Source organism: Palaemon carinicauda, chromosome 7 (assembly GCF_036898095.1).
Source record: "Palaemon carinicauda isolate YSFRI2023 chromosome 7, ASM3689809v2, whole genome shotgun sequence".
Classification (NCBI taxonomy): domain Eukaryota; kingdom Metazoa; phylum Arthropoda; class Malacostraca; order Decapoda; family Palaemonidae; genus Palaemon; species Palaemon carinicauda.
The window spans coordinates 10664898-10688048 of NC_090731.1; the positions used below are offsets into that span (position 1 = coordinate 10664898).

Below are 23151 nucleotides of genomic sequence, written 5' to 3' on the forward strand. Positions count from 1 at the left end.
TACTAAAGAGAAGTGAACGTAATTAATTTATAAATAGATTTTATGTAGAATTTCATAGTTACTTTAATTGCTTACTTTCCTGGTCCCGTGTGTGATTATGAAATGAGACGAGGTATGAATAATATAATAAGTGAAGCAAGGAAGTTAGCGGAATGTTAAATAAACATCTTTTATCTCTTGGAATATAAAGGACTCATCATAAAAGACAAAAATTGCTTGACAATTGCAAGAGAAAATGGAGAACCCGGTAGAGTGAACTACCTGAATACCAAATTCAGAGTAAGGAACCCCAAAAAGAATGAGAAAATTAAGTTAACAAAAAAAAAATTCTTCGGTCTATACTTGAGTAGGCTGTTTTTAGAGATGGTAAAAAAGAATAGAGGATTCAAAAGCGTGTAAATTTAGGAGCGTTGGCTGGAACAATGGAGGTGTCCCAGATTATGAAGATCCGTAATCTTAGAGTTATCTGTATATTCTTTACATATGCATTGCTTATGGTCGTTCATTTCCATTCATCTTTTGTATTGAGAATTTTCTTGGTGGTAAGTATGGAATGAATATGTGTTGTAAAGCCAGGAAACGTGTAGGTCTACATTAATTCTAAAGAAATATGTATGTTCACTGCTTAAGGATATGCTAATCTAAAAGGAAAAAAAAAAAGAATATTTTGAGGTACCTTGTAAGCTTTTCATTTGAATGATCTTACCCTATTTTATTTTAATTTGTTCATTATTGTTCTTGTAGTTTATCTTTCCTTATTTCCTTTCCTCACTTGGCTATTGTTCCCTGTTAGAACCCTTGGGTTTATAGCATCTTGCTTCTCCAACTAGGTTTTTAGCTTAGCTAATAATAATGATAATAATAATAACAATAATAATAATAATAACAATAATAATAATAATAATAATAATAATAATAATAATAATAATAATAATAATAATAATTTAGAACAACTCTATCGACAACGTGCAAGAAGAAGAAGAAGAAGAAGAAGAGCCGGGTGGCGCACGTACCACAACAAAGAGTGATGCTATCATAAGCGACCAGTCTAGTTTGGCAAAGACTTTCGTTGTGGTTGAACGTATGTTGACGTTACTCGTACCTGTGAATATTTTGCTGTCTAATATTTATGGAGTAGTTCTATAGCCAAGATGACTTCCCAAGAAGTTGCCGACGAATATCGTTCGTCGTTGAGTGACCTGACACTCAATTCGAAGCCTTTAATCACCATGTTGACGATGTTAGCGGACGAGAACCTGACCCACGCAGCAGTGATCGTCAAAGTTATCGAAGAGCAAATTCAGTCGTCAAATGTAAGTATATAGTTTAATATTAATGAAATTGTCCATTCTTTGTCGTCATTATATGCTAGTTTAAATAGGGATTTTGTATAGGCTACGATTAGAAGAGTGGTTGGGGGATTCGGGGACTTGACCTGTAGGCCTCCGCCAGATTGTGATTGTATTTTGAAACGAAATTTCACTTTTGTTTTGCTTTAGGTTACCTTTAACTAATTGACGTGGTCTTGTAAACAAATATCCTAAAGGAGTCTGATGTGTTAGGTTATTTAGTCTTGGAGAAAATATTAACATAAACACCATTTGCTCACACGACATTGCATGTGTTTATATTTTTTCGACTCATATATAATGAATAGTTTCCCCTTAAAGTGTTTTTTTTTTTTAATTTCACATTTTACCTTATTATTAGGACTTGCCGCCATTTCCAATTCCAAATGTTTTTCTTGCATGCTGAATCATATTCCATCAAGGTAAACAAACAGGAATACCATCTGAACCTGAGGTTCCCAACCTAACCCAACGTAGGATGCTGTAGGCATATCTACTGAGGGAGGGGCTATTTCCCATGTGTGACCCTCCCAGCTTTCCATATTCTTACCTTAATCTAAAAAGGGTGTATTTTCCATGGTTGGAAATTTGGCTTGTAATAAAAATGAATGCATCATAGTAAAAAAAACAGTAGGAACTAGGCTACTTGAACCATCTCTTGGTGTTGAAATAGGAAAACGTAAATCTTTTTTTAAGAGTTTTCAAAACATTATTATGGCGAGATTAACGGTGGTCAGGACCTCCCGTGTGCATAGAACACCGCCTAACCTAAAATTCCCCACCTAACCTAACCTACAAGCTGTGTCCTATCTTGTTAACCTAATGCCCTCCTTCGGCTCCCCTTAGACTGCCATATTCTTGGCAATAGGTTTGAAAATAGGGGAGCCATTGGTCATGGCCGTCATCATTCATTCACCCTTGGATTTTTTCCCTGATGCACTTAAGAAAATTTAGGACTACGCAACAATATATCAGTAGCCTCCTCGTATTTAAATCAATTAAAGATGACTGTATAACAGGAATGTTTGCAATTGGCGCACGGAAAAATCTATCAGTATCAAGAGTATGATACAAATGCATGTAAACGAAGGTAGTCAGTGTTGCAATGAAGGTATGTGGTTGGGCTGACTAAAAAAGGCATGTGATGATGAAGCAGACACTAATTGGTCATTTAGACAATGATAGCTTGGTTCTAATGATAAGAGAAAATGGGAAATTCAGAATAATCTTTTTCATTTAATGGGAAACTATAATAAAAGTTATATAACAGGGTTTCTGCCATCCTAGTTGAGAAGTTATGAATTCGCTCATCGTATATTTGGGCGCTGTTATTGTTAATATAATTACTGGAGTGGGCTAGCTTGAGTAATCTATGGTTAGATGGATATTTTAGGCTAGGGAATGCTACCATTGCCTTATTGCCTTATTTTTTGTTTGGGTTCCCCCAGGTCCCTCAGTGTGAGGCACCTCGTATATCCACCAGAGAGTTGCTAATGCATCTTCCAGTCTTGGATGGTCTGGGATGCATCTTAGGTATTTATCGAGCTTATTCTTAAACACATCTACGCTCACTCCTGATATGTTTCTTAGATGAGCTGGCAGCACATTAAATAGTCGCTGCATTATCGATGCTGGTGCGTAGTGGATTAATGTCCTGTGCGCCTTTCTTAGTTTACCTGGAATATTTTTTGGCACTATTAATCTACCTCGGCTTGCTCTTTCTGATATTTTAAGCTCCATGATGTTTTCAGTAATTCCTTCTATTTGCTTCCATGCTTGTATTATCATGTAGCGTTCTCTTCTCCTTTCTAGACTGTATAGTTTTAAAAATTGCAGTCTTTCCCAGTAGTCAAGGTCCTTAACTTCTTCTATTCTAGCAGTATAGGACCTTTGTACACTCTCTATTTACGCAATATCCTTTTGGTAGTGTGGGTACCATATCACATTGCAGTACTCGAGTGTACTACGTACATAAGTTTTGTAAAGCATAATCATGTGTTCAGCCTTTCTTGTTTTAAAGTGTCTGAATAACATTCCCATTTTTGCTTTACATTTAGCCAACAGTGTTGCTATTTGGTCGTTGCATAACATATTCCTATTTAACATTACAGTGAACCTTCGTTTATCGCGGTAGATAGGTTCCAGACCCGGCCGCGATAGGTGAAAATCCGCGAAGTAGTGACACCATATTTACCTATTTATTTAACATGTATATTCAGACTTTTAAAACCTTCCCTTGTACGTAGTACTGTTAACAAACTACCCTTTAATGTACAGAACACTTAATGCATGTACTACAGTACCCTAAACTAAAACAGGCACAAATGTTAAGGGCGATTTTATATCATGCGTTTCCTAAACACGCCAAAAAGCACGATAAAAATGGCAACCAATGTTTTGTTTACGTTTCTCTGATCATAATGAAGAAACAAACGCATTTACTGTACACATCTGTGTATAAGTTAGTTTTTGCATCGATTATATTGATTATTCAGTACAGTATGTTGATTTTGTTACTGTATTACCAATATGTATATGTATATGGGGTATGAAAAAAATCCGCGAAGTGGTGAATCCGCGATGGTCGAACCGCGCAATAGCGAGGGTTCACTGTACACTAAGGTCTTTAATTGCTTCCTTGTTTGTGATTATCTCATTATTAGGTCCCTTGTATGCATACACCATTCCTTCTCTGTTTCCATAATTTATTGATTCGAATTTATCGGAGTTAAATACCATCCTATTTATCTCCGCCCATTCATATATTTTGTTTAGATCTCTTTGTAGTGAGTGCCTATCTTCATCACAAGTAATTTCTCTACTTATTCTTGTGTCATCGGCGAAACTTCTCACTACGGAGTTTTGAACATCAGAGTCTATGTCTGAGATCATAATAACAAACAGCAGTGCAGCTAATACCGTACCTTGTGGCACACCCGATATTACCTGGGCTTCATCTGATTTCTCGTCATTTGCAACCACTATCTGTTTCTTGGGTAGATTAGCCTGTTTAGTTTGAATTAGGCTTGCTCATTTACTGGAGTTGTTGACAGGCTAGTATATTTAATCTTTTGTATATCATACCTATAGAGTCTGGAGTAGACTGGTAAAATTAGTCTTGGAGAAGGCTAGCTCATTTCATTAAATGATAGGAAAAGACATGAAGTAGGAGGTAGGGTAGAATGCAAGCTATGTGGGGCAGTTAATACCTCTCCCATTTCATTCTTGACTGTCCAGACCTCAGCGACGAATGAAGAAAAATAGTGGAATTACAACAGGCATATGAAGAAAAAAAGAAGAAGATAATAGGAAACGTGCTGTTCAAGAAAGAAGGAATAGGGAAAAGAAAAGAATATATTTATCAAATGTGGAAAAAAAAGAGAGAAGAAAATAAAAGAATTAGAATAAAGAAGAAAACCAAGGAGGTGCCAATGGAAAGGCGAATCCCTCCGCCCAACAACCAAACTGAACTGGGGTGGGCTAGCCTATTCATTCTAGGGTAGATTAGCTTATTTAGTTTTGGATTTGCTAGTCTATTTGGTCTGTGGTAAGGTATATGCTATTTAGTCTGGGGTAGGTTTGCCAATCTTGTACAGCATGCGGTTGGCTATAGCGTATTTTGTCTGGAGTTGGCTTGCCAATTTAGTCTCAGATAGGGTGGTCAATCAAGTCTATGATGAGTTAGCCTATTTAATCAGAGGTAGGCTATTTCCTATTTTGTCTAGGGTGGGCAGCCTATTTTGTGTGGGTAGTTAGGGTAGGCTTGGCTATTTTGTTTAGGGTAGGTTAGACTATTTTGTCTAGGATAGGTTAGGCTATTTTGTCTAGGGTAGGCTAGTCCATTTTGTCTAGGGTAGGCTAGCCTATTTTGTGTTGGGTAGGTTAGGCAATATTGTGTGGGTAGTTAGGGTAGGGCTGGGTTGTGGATAATACTCTGGAATAGTTGGGCATGTCGTATGGCAGAAGTTAGGCTTGTTCGTCTTAATGTCAAATGAGTATTGTGAGATTTTGTAGTGGTCTGGTTTTGGTTAGGTTGAGCGGCAAAGGGTGCCAAGCCCTTCCCCAGGTAATTTTTGGGTAGGGAAAACCTGGATTAAGTAAAGATAAGCACTCCCAGGGTGCATATCTCTACTTTCTCTATTGAGAAATCCCCGATGTTTTAACGATTTGTTTTCATTGTTAAGTCATTGCTTGTTTTTGTTTCTAAACACATAATTGGATACTAATCTTTAACAAGTTGGTTTCTGTTAAGAATGTTAAATTAGTGCTTCTTTTGGTTAGTAAAATAGTTTCCTATTTGAGAAAATAGTCAATCGTTGAACTTTCCTTTGTTTTAATTCTTGTCTTATAGTCGCAAAATTCAACATTTTACTTTAGTACAGAATATAGAGCCTCCAAACATGGACCATTCTCTATATGAACAAATCATTAAGCCATTGGTGGTTAAAGACCTGCCTCCTGCAATAAATTGGATGAAGCAGAAGAATCTTCTGAGGAAAGAACTAAAATGTCCTCTATGTAAAAGTTTAATGAGGTGGACGAAACGGTCTTCAATTCAAGATAAATACGTCTGCAAGGGCCTAGTCAAAAACTGCTCCAAATACAAGTACAGTACTAGGAATCAATTCTTAAAGATTTGTTTTTTTTTATCGATCAAAGCTTTCATTACAAAAGTGGATAGAAGGCATTTTCTACTGATGTCAGGATTTGAGTGTATTGCAAACCACACAGTGTTTTAATGTTTCAAAAAAGGCAGTCATTGATTTGTTCATTTTTTTTCGTGAAGAGTGCGAGAAATATTAAAAAAAAAAACACGCTCTTAGACTTGGTGGGTCAGGAATAACTGCAAATAGATTAGTCTTGCTTCAGCCACAAACCAAAAGACCACAGGGGATGCGCTCCTCAGAATCCAATTTGGGTATTTGGGATAGTTGACCCATCTTCATCACCAGCTTTGGGTTATATGGAGATATTCTATTCGCGTAATGCCAAAACGCTATTACCGATAATCAAGAAAGTAGTTTTGCCAGGAACAACCATTCACAGTGATCAGTGGGGAGCATATTGCAACATTCAAAGGGGCCTAGGATTCGCTCATCATACTGTAAATCACTCGTTAAATTTCGTTGATAGAGCTACCGGAGTTCATACTCGATCAATCGAGAGTTATTGGAATAAACACAAAATACGAATAAAACGCATGCTCGGATGCAGACAGGAATTGTTGAACTCTTGCTCAAACAAATTTTATAGGTTTTGTGACTGTTGCAAATCAATATTGTTTTGAATAAATTATTCATTTATATTTTTATGTGTACTCATGAAATATGTATTCATTTTTAACTATATTATGATGTATCCATTTTAAAGATTTTTATATTCTATATGGTTCAACAATAAAATTCTAAAACAAACAACACTTGTCATTATCTTTACGTTATCCACGGAATGTTTGGGGTGCCCATCTTCACTTGGTCAAGACTGGGAGTGCTTATATTTACTTGGTTAAATCCTTGGGGTGCCCATCTTTACTTGATCCGAAAGACTGATATTTCGATACCTATCCTCCGCTGTGTACTCCTTACATATTGTACCCCACCTGCAATACCCCTTCTTTATTGTGACCTATCATGTCATAGAAATAAAAAGCACGTCCCTTGGCAGAAATAAAACCTTATGTGATTCTTACAGTTCCTTGAATACCTATGTAAATAGATTGTATTCTGATTATTCAAGTATACAGTATTGAATTCCCTTACTAGAATGAATTCATGAAAGATGGCTGAAGTATGAAAACATCAGAGACTTTAGCAGAAAAAATTGGCAAGTTTTGATGCGTTCAAAATGTTGGGTAATGAATATATCAGAGAAGAAAGGGTTTGGCAGTTGCTCTTACATTTCAAGATATCAACTGCTGGAATCCCTGAAAAGACTGTGGTGCAGTTCACATTTTTATTCTTTTATATAGAATTTATTATTGACTTGGCCATTTTGTTTCTGGATGAATAACTCCAAAATGGCCCGTACTCATCCTTTTGTATAGTGAATTTCTTGTCAGCCCTCCAAAAACAGTTGTCCGCTGAGACCTCTAACCAACCCTAACCTCTTATGCTTAGTCCTTATTTGATTTGACCCCAATTTGTTAGTGTGGTAAAGTTATAGCCTTTATACGTACACATCATGTTCATGATAAGTATTACCCATATAATACTGTAATAGGTCTACCAAGGTTTTTTAATTTGTTTTTATGCTAATACAAACTTTCATCTTGTATAAAAGTGGTTATTTATCACTTGTGCTGGCACAACTGTTGAAACTTAACAAGATAGTTTGTGAATGGCTGGTGACATATTGGTTCCACTAACGTGTATGATGTAGCCAAGTTATTTTCAATATTAAACTTACCCGATAATCATGTAGCTGTCAACTCCGTTGCCCGACAGAATTCTACGGAAGGGATACGCCAGCGATCACTATACTAGAAGGGGGGTGTACTCACCAGCGCCACCTGTGGCCAGGTACTGCAGTACTTCTTGTTGACACCACCTCAATTTTTCCTCTGTCGTGCTTCCGGCAAGACATACATGGATACGCTTATAATTTTGGAGTCTTGTTCACGGTTTTTGGTGAAGTATTGCTCTAAGATTTCAGCTTTCGCTATACTGGAAACTTGTCTATTAGCTTAGATAGCTTTTATATTGATTTGATTAATGGTTAACGATCTTTTGCTTTAATTGGAATCCCCCTTGACTGTTCTTTGATTCAAGATGTCCGACCTTTCTCAAGCCCCTCCCCAAAGACGATGTAGGACTTGTATTAGGCGTATTCCGAAGGCCTCGGTTGATCCTCACACCGTTTGTTCCGACTGTAGGGGAAAATCCTGTCAGTTGGAAGATCGATGTGAGGAATGCGCCGGACTTTCGGAACTTGATTTTGTTCGATTCCTAAAGTATACCACTAAGTTAGAGAGAGAGAGAGTTAGGAGGAGTTCGGCTCGCTCTTCGCTTTATTCCTCACCCCATGATCCTCAACCTTTTCCTCCCCCTGTAGTGGCTACCCCCGAACCTACTTTTTGTGCTCAGCCTGATATGTCTGATGTTTTACGTGCCATTCAGGCTTTAGGTGATAAAGTGGAGTCGGTAGTGAGTGACCACAAGTTCCTCTTGGCGGACGTCAAGGAACTTAAGGTGAAAAGTGCAGTGGGAAGTGGTAGTGCCAGTGCTGTGCCGAGTGCTAGTGTCAGTGTCAGTGTTGTGCGTGAGGGTACTTCTGTGCGTGCCAGTCGTCCTCCCAGTCCGGGACCTCTTGCAAGCTCCCAAGCCCAGGGGAGAAGCAATGTCGAAGGGCAAAAGGGTTCGGCAGGCCTTGATCGGCGCACAGAAGTATCCTCGGTGGTTGCGGGCGTATCTTACGGAGATCGTCACTTCCACTCTCAGACGATTGAGCCTTTAATTTCCTCGTCTGCAGTAGAATTTTCGGGGAGAAAACGCTGGACTCAGGTCTCAAGACCTCTTAAACGTAAAGTCCAAACCTCACGAGTTCAACCCGGATGTAGTCATTGGGCTAGCTCTGACTCGCCGCAGTCATCAGGTGACTGCACACCTCCTAAGAGAGGTAAGGCGATGCCTCAACAGACCTCAACTTCTGTTAAGGCTTTGCCTCAACAGACCTCATCGTCTGTTGATCCCAAGATGGCTTTGCTGCAGTCCATGCAGTCGCAGCTTGCGGTCTTAATGCGTGAGTTTCAGGCAGAGAAGGTTACACCTCCTCCTGCGAGCGCTCCTCCTGCGAGCGCTCCTCCTCTCCGCAGTCCAGTCTGCCAGACGTACGAAGTTGAGGTTCCTCAAGCTACCTCCATGCGTGAGCTACCGCGTTGGGAGTTGCCAGTTACCAGCGTTGTGCAGCAACCTCCACCTTCCTTTAGGCAGGAATCTCTTACCACGCTACAACCTCCTCAACAATGGGGACAGGAGTCTTATGCCTTACAACCTCCTCTTCCTTTGAGGCAAGAGTTTCTTGCAGTAAGACCATCCTCGAGGCAGCAACCTCTTGAGGTACGACAACCTCTACCATCCTTGAGGCAGCCACCTCAGCTCTCGCAGCTGCAACCTCAACTCTCGAGGCAAGCTCCTCAAGAACCTCAACTCGTGAGACAGGAGTCACGTTCTGCGCAGCCGCCACCTCAACTCTCGCAGCTCACACCTCAAGAACCTCAACTCGTGAGACAGGAATCTCTTACTGCGCAACCACCTCAACCCTTGAAGCAAGCGCAACTCTTGAGACAGGAACCTCATGCAATGAGTCAGCCACCTCAACGCATGCATCTACCACCTTCTCCTCTACTTGACCAGTCTTTGCAGCCTGAACCTCAGGTTTTACTTCAGTCGCCTCTCACCACACTTGCTCCTCAAACCTCCGCAGAACCTCCTTCATCCCAGCCTCATGACTTTGTCATTACCAGCCCGCATCCTCTTCAACAGAGACTTGAGGATGAGACCGCAAGTGTTTATGCACCCGCTTGTCAGGATTCTGCTGTTCAGCACACCGCTGTAACTTTACCTCTCGCTTCTCAACACTCAGGTGATGAGGTTTCTGAGGAGGAAGCTGCGCACCTTGATGATCCCTCTTCGGACGTGGAGGAACCCAAGTCGTTACCACCCTCCATTGACTTTCGCAAGGTCCTGGCTCTTTTCAGAGAGGTTTGCCCGGATCATTTTGTTTCTGCTACCCCTCGCTCTCCTCCATCAGAGTTTTCTCTAGGCATGCAACCTGTTAAGTCGGCCTACACTAAGCTCGTCTTTGCTAGATCCTCTAAGAGAGCTTTAAGAATGTTAGGGGATTGGTTGCAGTCCAAACAGCAACTAGGGAAGACTTCATTTATGTTTCCTCCCACTAAGCTGACTTCTAAGGCGGGCGTATGGTATGCCACAGGAGAGGAACCAGGCTTGGGAATCCCTGCCTCTGCCCAGGCTGACTTCTCAAGTTTGGTTGACTCCACGTAGATCGGCTATGAGGCGCTCTAAGGTCTGCTGGACCTTTTCCGACTTAGACCACTTCTTAAAGGGTGTCTTTCGCGCCTTTGAGATTTTCAATTTTCTCGACTGGTGCCTGGGGGCCTTGAGCAAGAAGACTGCCCCATCTGACAAGGACTCGGCCATGCTTATAATGTCCTGTATGGATAAAGCAATTCGCGATGGGTCCGGCGAACTTGCCTCCATGTTTGTTTCGGGAGTACTCAAGAAAAGGGAACAACTGTGCACTTTCCTTTCCACTGGTATCACCTCTTGTCAAAAGTCTCAGTTACTTTTTGCTCCGCTTTCTAAGTTCCTGTTTCCTGAGGAGCTTATCAAGGAATTGTCTGCGGCCCTTATTCAGAAGGACACTCATGACCTTGTGGCCTCTTCAGCACGGAAGGCTAAGGTTGCTCCTTCGGTTCCTAGAACTTACCGCACCCCAGTAGCCGATACTCCTGCTACAAGATTTATTCCGCCCTTTCGTGGCAGAGCCCCCAGCCGAGGAAGTACCCGTCCAGACGCTTTCAGGGGCAGGTCTAAGAAAGGTCCCAAGCCTTCGAAAGGCAAACACTGACTCTCCTCCTCTCCAGACAGCAGTAGGAGCCAGACTCAAGATCTTCTGGCAAGCTTGGGAAAGAAGAGGTGCAGACGCCCAGTCTGTCAAGTGGCTAAGGGAGGGTTACAGGATACCATTCTGCCGCAATCCCCCTCTGACCACTTCTCCCATCAACCTCTCTCCCAACTACAAGGAAAAGGACAAGAGGCTAGCGTTACACCAGGAGGTGTCGCTCCTGTTACAGAAGAAGGCAGTGGTGATAGTCCGGGACCATCAATCCCCGGGCTTCTACAACCGTCTCTTTCTGGTGGCCAAGAAGACAGGAGGTTGGAGACCGGTGCTGGACGTCAGTGCGCTCAATGCTTATGTCACCAAGCAGACGTTCACTATGGAGACGACGAAGTCGGTCCTAGCAGCGGTCAGGCAGGAGGACTGGATGGTCTCGTTGGATCTGAAAGACGCTTACTTTCACGTTCCTATTCATCCAGACTCCCAACCTTTCCTGAGATTCGTTTTTGGAAAGGTTGTGTACCAATTCCAAGCCCTGTGTTTTGGCCTAAGCACAGCGCCTATGGTGTTTACGCGTCTGATGAGGAATATTGCAAAATTCCTCCACTTAGCGGACATCAGAGCCTCCCTTTATTTAGACGACTGGCTGTTAAGAGCCCCCACAAGTCGTCGTTGTCTGGAGAGTCTCAACTGGACTTTGGACTTGATCAAGGAACTGGGTCTTTTGGTCAACTTAGAGAAGTCCCAGCTTGTTCCCTCCCAATCCATCGTTTACCTGGGAATGGAGATTCGGAGTCAAGCTTTTCGGGCTTTTCCGTCGGCCCCAAGAATCAGCCAAGCCCTAGAGTGCATTCTGAGCATGCTGAAGAGGAACAGTTGCTCGGTGAGACAGTGGATGAGTCTAACAGGGACCCTGTCATCGTTAGCCCTGTTCATCGAGTTAGGGAGACTCCACCTCCGCCCTCTCCAATTCCATCTAGCAGCTCACTGGGACAAGGATTTGACGCTCGAAGCGGTCTCTATTCCTGTCACCAAAGAGATGAAGTCTACTCTCATGTGGTGGAAGACCAACATCCTTCTCAAGGAAGGTCTATCGTTAGCGATTCAGACCCCCAATCTTCATCTCTTTTCGGACGCATCAGACTCGGGCTGGGGCGCGACCTTGGACGGACAGGAATGCTCGGGAATATGGAACAAGGAACAGGAAACGCTTCACATCAACTGCAAGGAGCTGCTGGCAGTTCATCTGGCCTTAATGAACTTCAAGTCCCTCCTGCTAAACAAGGTGGTGGAGGTAAACTCCGACAACACCACAGCCTTGGCTTACATCTCCAAGCAGGGAGGGACCCATTCGAGGAAGCTGTACGAGATAGCAAGGGACCTCCTCATTTGGTCAAGAAGTCTAAACCTCACACTGGTAACAAGGTTCATTCAGGGCAATATGAACGTCTCAGCAGATCGCCTCAGCAGGAAAGATCAAGTCATCCCCACGGAATGGACCCTTCACAAGAGCGTGTGCAACAGACTTTGGACCTTGTGGGGTCAGCCAACGATAGATCTGTTCGCCACCTCCATGACCAAGAGGCTCCCTTTGTACTGTTCCCCAGTTCCAGACCCAGCAGCAGTTCACGTGGATGCCTTTCTGCTGGATTGGTCCCATCTCGACCTATATGCATTCCCGCCGTTCAAGATCATCAACAGAGTCATTCAGAAGTTCGTCTCTCACGAAGGGACACGGCTGACGCTGGTTGCTCCCCTTTGGCCTGCAAGAGAATGGTTCACAGAGGTACTACAATGGCTGGTCGACGTTCCCAGGACTCTCCCTCTAAGAGTGGACCTTCTACGTCAACCTCACGTAAAGAAGGTACACCCAAACCTCCACGCTCTTCGTCTGACTGCCTTCAGACTGTCGAAAGACTCGCTAGAGCTAGAGGCTTTTCGAAGGAGGCAGCCAGAGCGATTGCCAGAGCAAGGAGGATATCCACTCGTAGAGTCTACCAATCCAAGTGGGAAGTCTTCCGAAGCTGGTGCAGAGCCAATGCAGTTTCCTCTACCAATACCTCTGTAACCCAAGTTGCTGACTTCCTATTACATCTTAGGAATGTTAGATCTCTTTCGGCTCCTACGATTAAAGGGTACAGAAGTATGTTGGCTTCAGTTCTCCGCCACAGAGGTTTGGATCTGTCCTCCAACAAGGACCTACAAGACATCCTTAAATCTTTCGAGACTTCTAAAGAACGTCGTTTGTCCACTCCAGGCTGGAATCTAGACGTAGTCTTAAGATTCCTTATGTCTCCTAGGTTCGAACCTCTCCAGTCAGCTTCCTTCAAAGACCTTACTCTCAAAACTCTTTTCCTCGTCTGCCTTGCGACAGCCAAAAGAGTTAGTGAAGTTCACGCCTTCAGCAAGAACATAGGATTCACATCCGAATCAGCAACATGTTCTTTACAGCTCGGATTTTTAGCTAAAAATGAACTTCCTTCACGTCCTTGGCCTAGATCGTTCGAAATTCCTAGCCTTTCCAACATGGTGGGTAACGAGCTAGAGAGAGTTCTTTGCCCTGTCAGAGCTCTGAAATATTATCTTAAAAGGTCAAAACCTTTACGAGGACAGTCAGAGGCCTTATGGTGTGCCATCAAGAAACCTTCGATGCCTATGTCCAAAAACGCAGTTTCGTATTATATAAGGCTTCTGATTAGAGAAGCTCATTCTCACATGAAGGATGAAGACCTTGCTTTGCTGAAGGTAAGGACCCACGAAGTGAGAGCTGTAGCCACTTCGATGGCCTTTAAACAGAACCGTTCTCTGCAGAGTATTATGGATGCAACTTATTGGAGGAGCAAGTCAGTGTTTGCATCATTTTATCTGAAAGATGTCCAGTCTCTTTACGAGAACTGCTACACCCTGGGACCATTCGTAGCAGCGAGTGCAGTAGTAGGTGAGGGCTCAGCCACTACATTCCCTTAATCCCATAACCTTTTTTAACCTTTCTCTTGAATGCTTTTATTGTTGTTTTTTGGGTTGTTACGGTAGGCTAAGAAGCCTTCCGCATCCTGTTTGATTTGGCGGGTGGTCAATTCGTTCTTGAGAAGCGCCTAGGTTAGAGGTTGTGTAGAGGTCCTTTAGTATGGGTTGCAGCCCTTTATACTTCAGCACCTTAGGGTTGTTCAGCCTCCTAAGAGGAACGCTGCGCTCAGTAAGGAAGACGAACTTATTAAAGGCAGAGTAATGGTTCAAGTCGACTTCCTTACCAGGTACTTATAATTTCATTGTTATTTTGAATAACTGATTATATGAAATACGGGATACTTGCTTACTGATATACATGTACACTGGTTTTCACCCACCTCCCTGGGTGTGAATCAGCTACATGATTATCGGGTAAGTTTAATATTGAAAAATGTTATTTTCATTAGTAAAATAAATTTTTGAATATACTTACCCGATAATCATGATTTAATTGACCCACCCTTCCTCCCCATAGAGAACCAGTGGACCGAGGAAAAATTGAGGTGGTGTCAACAAGAAGTACTGCAGTACCTGGCCACAGGTGGCGCTGGTGAGTACACCCCCTTCTAGTATAGTGATCGCTGGCGTATCCCTTCCGTAGAATTCTGTCGGGCAACGGAGTTGACAGCTACATGATTATCGGGTAAGTATATTCAAAAATTTATTTTACTAATGAAAATAGCATTTTTGGATTTCCCCACCATTACATTTAGGTATAGTGTGCTATGGCCCTGTTCATGATTGTGGTTTTGCTACTGTTGAAGTTATTCTTTCTTTGAGCGTTATAAACTTTTATTATTTTAGTCTAATTATCTTGAAATGCATATTAAGAAATTATATGTAATTGTGTCCTAGTGAGTTTAGGCTGTGTATGGGGTGTATGAACTCTTCTACAGAGGGACAGTTTTAAGAGGAAGGAGAGACTAGTGTCTTCAATGTGTAATACTCTGTTGACTCTGGTGGATTTTTTGCCACTTCCTCTTTACAACTCAACTCCCCTCCTCCCCCCTTTTTTTTCCCTCTTAGGCCAGCCTTGCTATGCTACTCTGGGTTTTTCTTGGGCTCATTTCAAACATTGTTTGTGAGGTAGACGCCCAAGCCTGTAAAGCATGCATAGAGTGAGAACCTGAAGAGTTGTGGCCCTCTGTGAATATTGAAATTGGTCTTTACTATTTGTATGATGCTGGCCTAACTTTCAACTGCTGAGGTTGATCCAACCCCTGTAAGTAGTAAGTCACTGGGGTATTTTTCCCTGTTGGAATAGTTGGGCTTATAGCCTCCTGGTTGTAGCTTAGCTTGTAATAATCATAATCTTAAGTTACAGGAATTGAGGTTTAGGGATTGGTGAATTAATAAAGAACTAACAGTTAGGACTAATCCAATGTGAATTTCCCTTAGGGCTCTAGGCTTTCTAAACTCTTAAAGGGACTGCAGCCATACCCTCTGATATGTGTTTGAAGAAGGCTATTTCCTCATCAAAAACCCAGCTGGACAGCTTCTGGCATATCTTTCTTTCAATAGGCAATGCTTTGTTCGGCCCTTTCTTGCCTCATCTCGGGCTCTATTCTGTAAAGGGGTTAAGAGAGAAGAAGACTGTGGGATGCTGAGGTACCCCTTTCAAGCTGCTGTGAGTAGGAGGATGCTTGTCATACAATTGATCAGTGTAGCAGTGACTGGAGGCCAAATCTTGAATGATGAATGTCCTTTTGGGTTAGTTAACTATCCTTACAGACTTGTCTAGTGAGGGGGGTGAGCTAGCAGTTCCAGGCGAGTGGTAGGAGTCTGGAAATATCATACCCCTTATCACACGGGTAACAAGGGCTGGGGTGTAATGGCATCAGGCCCTTACCTCATTTCATCGGTGGGACGCTGTCCACAAGTCCTTGGGGCCTGTGTTTATTGCTCAGCAAGTTGTTTACTTCCTTCAGTTCTTTTTCAGGATATGAAAGCATCTTGTTTAGGGTATAAGCTTTTTACAGGCTTAGGTAAGACAGGCTAGATTGGACAGGGTACAGGTAAGATATGAAGATGTGTGCCTTTCCTTACAAAATTTGTAAGACTATAAGAAATCAGTCCTCTTTTTAACAAGGAAGGACATTGATGTATAAAATCTGATCCCCTCGACCCATTTCTTGTAATTGCCGTTGTGAAATAGAATAACTCCAGTATTACCATATCATCCTTTTCTCAAGGGATATAATGTTTCTTTGTATGACCTAGTACAAGTTTCCAATAAGCAACTTCAACATCCCCTATGTTTTTCATATGGAATTGCAATTTTCTTCCATGTAAAAATCTAAGTCCTTAATATTGAACTACACTCCAAACCATTCTCGTATTTCATGAGGGTGAGTGGAAATCCTCACTTACCTGTCCTTTTCTAACTACCTTGTTAATTTTCTACTGTTTTTGCAATGAGTGTTGAATTATCTACATTTATGATTCGGGGGAGGGTTGTATAGCCAGGAAGATATAAATTATTTTTCAGGTTCCTGCTCTATGTTCTAATGTTTTTGTATTTGTCAAGGTTTTGTGGTCCTATTTTTAGAATTAACTTGAAATATGGTAGGATGATAAGATTATGTAATTGCTGTAAATTTTAATGTTATTTTTTCAATATTAATCTTACCCGATGATCATGTAGCTGTCAACTCTGTTGCCCGACAGAAATCTACGGTCGGGATACGCCAGCGATCGCTATACAGGTGGGGGTGTACACAACAGCGCCATCTGTGAGTAGGTACTCAAGTACTTCTTGTCAACAAGAACTCAATTTTTCCTCTGTCGTGCCACCGGCAAGACCTACTAATACGCCGTCCCTAACTGGATTTGTTTTCACAACTTTTTGGTGAAGTACACTATTCCAGTTTTGAGCTTTCGCTATGCAGGGGTTTTATCTTCATTTCAAAACTTGAACTCGTTTTGGATAGATTTAATTATGGTGACGAAGAGAGTATGGACTCTCTTTCACTTTTAATGGCCGACCCTTCCCTTAGACGGAAGTGTTGGTGTCGAAGAGAGTATAGACTCTCTTTCACTTTTTATGACCGACCCTTCCCTTAGACGGAAGTGTGTTTAGGTTTTTGGTAATTTTGCTTAACAAAGTTATAGATTTAGTTTATTTCTCTCCGCCATTTATAGGCCTCTTCGATTAACTTTCCATTTATTATAAACTTATAAAACTTAATTTTTATGTTTGTTTATATGCGACCTTTCCTAATAGTAGGCAGTCCTTACTTGGAACTGAAGTTAATTAACATTGAGCCCGTCATATCGTATTTCCTGTTAAGAATTTATGCTATTTTAATTTTAATGTTTTTGAAAGAATTTCTTTGATAGTCTCGTACTGTTTTCAAAGATGAACTAACGTTTAGTTTAGTCTCCGCAGTTGTTGACGTTCAGAACGTTCAACATGCGCTCTATCGTTACGATAGAGAGAGAGTATTTCACGGTTTCACGTTGCAGTAAGAGTAAACCGATTCTAGCGTTTCGTTCATTCTTTCTTAGCTTAAATGGTTTTGATTCTAATAAAGGAACTTTTTATTTGGGAAACCTTTCAGTTTTTTTTTTTCCTTTATCAAATAATATGTTTTAACGATATATAATTGGGCTCATCTCTCAGGTTCTAAGTCAAGAGAGAGAGAGATAGAGACGGAGGGAGAGAGAGGAGGATAAACGTTTCGTTCAAGCGGGTAACGTTGTTCTCGTTTTTTTACTCTTCTCCCTAGTCGCTATAGGGGAAGAAGGTAAAACGTTTCTAGAGTTTTATTCTTGTTCCCAGGCTTTATGCGGTGAGAGATTTTAAACGTAGTTTATTTGATCTAGTGTTTAGTCTCTTTTCCAGCCACTGAATTCTTTATCTTTCATTATGTTTTTCTGTTACATTGTAAAACTGTTTTCGCAATTACTACCTTTTAATGAAGGATAGGATTGCGTGTTTCAGGTACAAATCACTTAAAGTTTCGAGTTCAGTGAAATAAGTGCAAACAGAAAATCAAAAGTGATAAAGTGATATGCGCAAAGTGTTACAGTGTTGCGTTCGAGGGTTCGTTTGTTCGTGCCAGTTGTTCACCTTGTCCGATACCTCTTACAAGCTCCCAAGCCCAGGGGAGAAGTAATGTCGAAGGACTTATGGGTTCCACAGGTCTTGATCGACGAACAGACGTTTCCCTCCGTGGTTTCGGGTGTATCTACACACGTTGCCGACGTGATCACCCCACCCACACAAAGACGAGAGAGCCCATTTATTCCTCGTCTGCGGAAGAGGTTTCTCGCAGAAACCATGGACCAAATCTTGCAGCTTTTAAGTGCAAGTCGGTCCCTTCCGCGCAAGTCCAACGGCCTAGGTGTAGCCACTGGGTCAGTTCGGACTCGCTCCAGTCATCCGACGACTGCACACCTCCCAAGAGAGGCAAGGTGGTACCGCAACAGGCAGTAACTCCGTCTGTTGCCACACCAGCTGTTTTAGACCCTCAGTCACAACGGACAGTAGCTCCGTTTGTTGTTGTCTTTCATAGACCCTAGTGGTCCATGCTGCAGACTATACAGTCTCAGCTTGCTCCTTCATGCAGGAGTATCGTGCTGGAAGGTTGACAATGCACCTGTTAACCTACAACCCGCCGAGGTTGTGCGCTCAGCAGATACTGCGGCTGCCTGCTCCCACACTCCTCCTGTGAGAGCTCCACCTCCGATGCGCAGTCCACCCTGCCAGACGCATGTTCTTGCTGCACCATCCGTTGACATGCGTGAGCTACCGCATCAGCAGTGGGAAGGTGCTGTAGAGCTGCCGGGTTCCAGTTCTATGCGGCATTCTCCGCAACCCATGCGGCATGCTCCGCATACCATACAGCATGCTCCGCATACCATTCAGCATGCTCCGCAACCCACCACAGCCCCTCCCACGCACCAGCACTCTGCTTTTGTTGTTGCCAGCTCCCACACTCCGACTGCGGAGAAGGTTGACGATGCACCCGTGGGCCTTCACCTCCCACGGTTGTGCGCCCGGCATGGCTTCCTGCTCTCACACTCTTGTTGTGAGAGCTCCTCCACCCATGCACAGTCAACCCTGCCAGATGTATGATGACTCCCACACACAGAGCACTCCGTTGCCGTGCGTGAGCTACCACAAGCTGCCGTGTTTTGACACGGTGTGTCAGCCTCCGCAACACACTGTGGTTACCGCCACTCGCCCGCAGCAAACTAGTCAGTCAGGAGTTGAGGCTTCCCCACACAACTTTGGTTGTTGCCAACTCACAGACTGTCAAACAGTTACATGACGTTGCCTTCTGGTCTGCTACTTATACACCAGTGCTGTATGTCCTCACGCTCCTGTTGTGGTTGACAGTTCAGTTTTTGACAGTTCACAGACTGTCAAGCAGTTTCATAACGTTGCCTTCTGGTCTGCTGCTTTTGCACCAGTGAAACCCTCTCTGAGAGAACCTAGCTTTTCTCGGATATGGTTCCTGTAGATGAGAAAGTGCTGTTCTCCCTCCTTCTGATATTCCCTTGAGGACTCTGTCATTTGGAGAGGAGCCTTAAGCTGCTTAGCCTCCTATGGACTTTTATTTAAGCATAACATGCTTCCAGGGAGGGTAAATGGTTCCGCTTCAGTCGCTAACCCCGTCTGTTGCCACACCTGCTCCCATAGACCTTGGGCTTTGTTGCAAGACATGCAGTCCAAGCTTAGTCCTTGATAGAGGATTTTTTACAGAGAAGAACCTTCTTGCCAACGACCTTCCTACCGGTTGGTTGTAAGCCCTGTTGACGCTGAGGTATCCTACTCACGTCCGCCAGTTGAGATGGTTCCTCCACCAGTGCGAACCAGTGTGGGTTGCCAGTCGCACGTTGACGTTAAGCTACTCTCGGAGGTGGTTGTGGACGTTCAGTGTGTCACTGGGAAGACGTTCAACAACCAGCAGAGGTGACTTGTTGTGACGCAGTGCGGCAACCTCAGCAACCCGATAAGGGGTTGTCTGTACTACCCAGACAGTCTAGACAGTTTCGGGTTGTCGCTGTACTTCCTCGCATCCCCATACTGTGCAGCAGTACCATGATCTTGTGTCCGCCAGTTGAGATGGTTCCTCCACTGGTGCGAACCAGTGTGGGTTGCCAGTCGCACGTTGACGTTAAGCTACTCTCGGAGGTGGTTGTGGACGTTCAGTGTGTCACTGGGAAGACGTTCAACAACCAGCAGAGGTGACTTGTGACGCAGTGCGGCAACCTCAGCAACCCGATAAGGGGTTGTCTGTACTACCCAGACAGTCTAGACAGTTTCGGGTTGTCGCTGTACTTCCTCGCATCCCCATACTGTGCAGCAGTACCATGATCTTGTGTCCGGCTCCGTCACGCATCCACCAGTGCGACCGGATTCAGCGAGTCAGACGTTGCCCACTCCGTTGCCGTTTCCTCATCAGTTTCGGATGAGGAACCCTCTGATGAGGACATGGCTGAACAAGAAGATCAATCCCCAGCCCTGCTATCCATCCAGAAGATGCTGAAGAAGGAATACGGCCCTGTCAGGCTGTGGATGAGTCTGGTTAGGACACTGTCATCCGTGGTTCAATTGGTGTCACTTGGAAGACTACACCTCCGTCCTCTTCGGTTTCATCTAGCTCTTCACTGGAAAAGGACAAGACGCTAGAAGCGGTCTCGATCCCGGTTTCCGGAAGATAAGTCTGGTCTAACCTGAGGAAAGGACTTTATCAACCTTTTATAGGGTCTTCCCCTGACTGTTCAGACTCCCAACCACGTTCTCTTCTCAGACGCATCGGACGTAGGCTGGGGTGTGACCTTAGGCGGTAGGGAATGCTTGGGATTATGGAACTCGAGTCAAAGGACAATGCATTTTAACTGCAAGAAGCTTCTGGCAGTACGTCTGACCTGGAAAAGCTTCAGGTCTCTCCTTCAAGACAAAGTAATGGAGGTCAACACGGACAACTCCCTGCTTTGATGTTCATCTCCTAGCAAGGAGGGACCTACTCTCTGACATGGTGCAAGTTCGCTAGTGACCTCCTCTCCTGTTCAACAGGTCTAGACTTTTCACTAGTAACAAATTTCTTCCAAGGCAACTTGAATGTCTTAGCAGTTTGTCTCAGTAGGAAGGGACAATAATTCCAACATATTGGACCCTCCACAGAGATGTATGCAAGAGACTTTGGGTCACCTGGGGCCAGCCAACCATAGATCTCTTCGCAACCTCGATGTCCAAGAGGCTCTCAATACTTTGCTCACCTATCCCGGACCCAGCAGTGGTTCTTTTAGATGCCTTTCTACTAGATTAGTCTCATCTAGATCTATATGCATTCCCTCCGTTCTAGATTGTCAACAAGGTACTGCAGAAGTTCGCCTCTCACGATGGGACAAAGTTGACACTAGTTGCTTCCCTCTGGCCCGCGAGAGAATAACTTACCGAGGTACTTCGATGGCTAGTAGACGTTCCCAGAACTCTTCCCCTAAGGGTGGACCTGCTACGTCTGCCACGCGTAAGAAGGTACTCCAAGTCCTCCACGCTCTTTGTCTCACTGCCTTCAGAGTATCGAAAGACTCTCGAGAACTAGAGGTTTTTCGAAGGAGGCAACCAGAGCGATTGTTAGAGCAAGGAGAACATCCACCCTTAGAGTCTACCAATCGAAGTGGGAAATCTTCCTAAACTGGTGCAAGTCAGTATCCGTGTCCTCGACCAGTACCTCTGTAACTCAAATAGCTGACTTCCTCTTATATCTGAGGAAAGAGCGATCTCTTTCAGCTCCCTCTTTCAAGGGTTACAGAAGCATGTTGGCATCAGTCTTCCGTCACAGAGGCTTAGATCTTTCCAACAATAAAGATCTACAGGACCTCCTTAAGTCTTTTGAGACCACGAAGGAGCGTCGTTTGGTTACACCTGGTTGGAATTTAGACGTGGTTCTAAGATTCCTTACGTTAGACAGGTTCGAACCACTTCAATCAGCCTCCCTGAAAGATCTCACCTTTAAGACTCTTTTCCTGATATGCTTAACCACAGCTAAAAGAGTCAGTGAGATTCATGCCTTCAGCAAGAACATCGGATTTTCATCCGAAACGGCTACATGTTCTACATCTTGGTTTTCTAGCCAAACACGAGCTGCCTTCTCGGCCTTGACCAATATCGTTCGTTATTCCAAACTTATCGTATGGTTGGAAATGAACTAGAAAGAGTATTATGTCCTGTAAGAGCTCTTAAGTTCTATTTTAAAAACCTTTACGAGGCCCGTCTGAAGCTTTATGGTGTTCAGTTAAGAATTCATCTTTGCCTATGTCAGAGAATTCTTTATCCTATTATTTTCAGACTGTTAATACGAGAAGCTCATTCCCTTCTGAATAAGGAAGACCAAACTTGGCTGAAGGTAAGGACACACGAAGTTAGAGCTATCACAACTTCCGTGACCTTTTAATAAAATAGATCTCTGCAAAATATTTTCGACGCAACCTTTTGGAAAAGCTAATCAGTGTTCGCGTCTTTTATCTTGAGAATGTCCAGTCTCTTTACGAGAACTGCTACACTCTGGGACCATTCGTAGCAACGAGTGCAGTAGTGGTGGGGGCTCCACCACTACAATTCCCTAATTCCAGAACCTTTTTAATCTTTCTCTTGAAATATTTCTGGGTTGTCCGGAAGGCTAAGAAGCCTTCCGCATCCTGGTTGATTTGGCGGGTGGTCAAATTCTTTCTTGAGAAGCGCCTAGATTAGAGGTTGTGATGAGGTCCTTTAGTATGGGTTGCAGCCCTTCATACTTCAGCACCTAGGAGTCGCTCAGCATCCTAAGAGGATCGCTAGGCTCAGTAAGGAAGACGTACTTAAAAAGGCAGAGTAATGGTTCAAGTCGACTTCCTTACCAGGTACTTATTTATTTTATGTTTGTTATTTTGAATAACGGCTAAAATAAGATACGGGATACTTAGCTTCTTTGTTAACATGTATGCTGGTCTCCACCCACCACCCTGGGTGTGAATCAGCTACATGATCATCGGGTAAGATTAATATTGAAAAATGTTATTTTCATTAGTAAAATAAATACTTACCCGATGATCATGAAATTAAGGACCCGCCCTTCCTCCCCATAGAGAACCAGTGGACCGAGGAGAAAATTGAGTTCTTGTTGACAAGAAGTACTTGAGTACCTACTCACAGATGGCGCTGTTGTGTACACCCCCACCTGTATAGCGATCGCTGGCGTATCCCGACCGTAGATTTCTGTCG

At 43.3% G+C, this 23151-nt stretch overlaps 1 protein-coding gene across 6 annotated transcripts in view; it reads left to right on the forward strand.

Moving 5' to 3' along the window:
* The first annotated feature begins 1035 nt into the window (after positions 1-1035).
* LOC137643832 (pre-mRNA cleavage complex 2 protein Pcf11-like) overlaps positions 1036-23151 on the forward strand; it is a 69796-nt gene continuing 47680 nt past the window's right edge. For all 6 annotated transcript variants that reach the window (XM_068376545.1, XM_068376546.1, XM_068376547.1 and 3 more), the window contains exon 1: positions 1036-1313. In XM_068376545.1, coding sequence (XP_068232646.1) covers positions 1152-1313 — 162 coding nt within the window. In that variant the 5' untranslated portion in view covers positions 1036-1151. The remainder of the gene's footprint in view (positions 1314-23151) is intronic.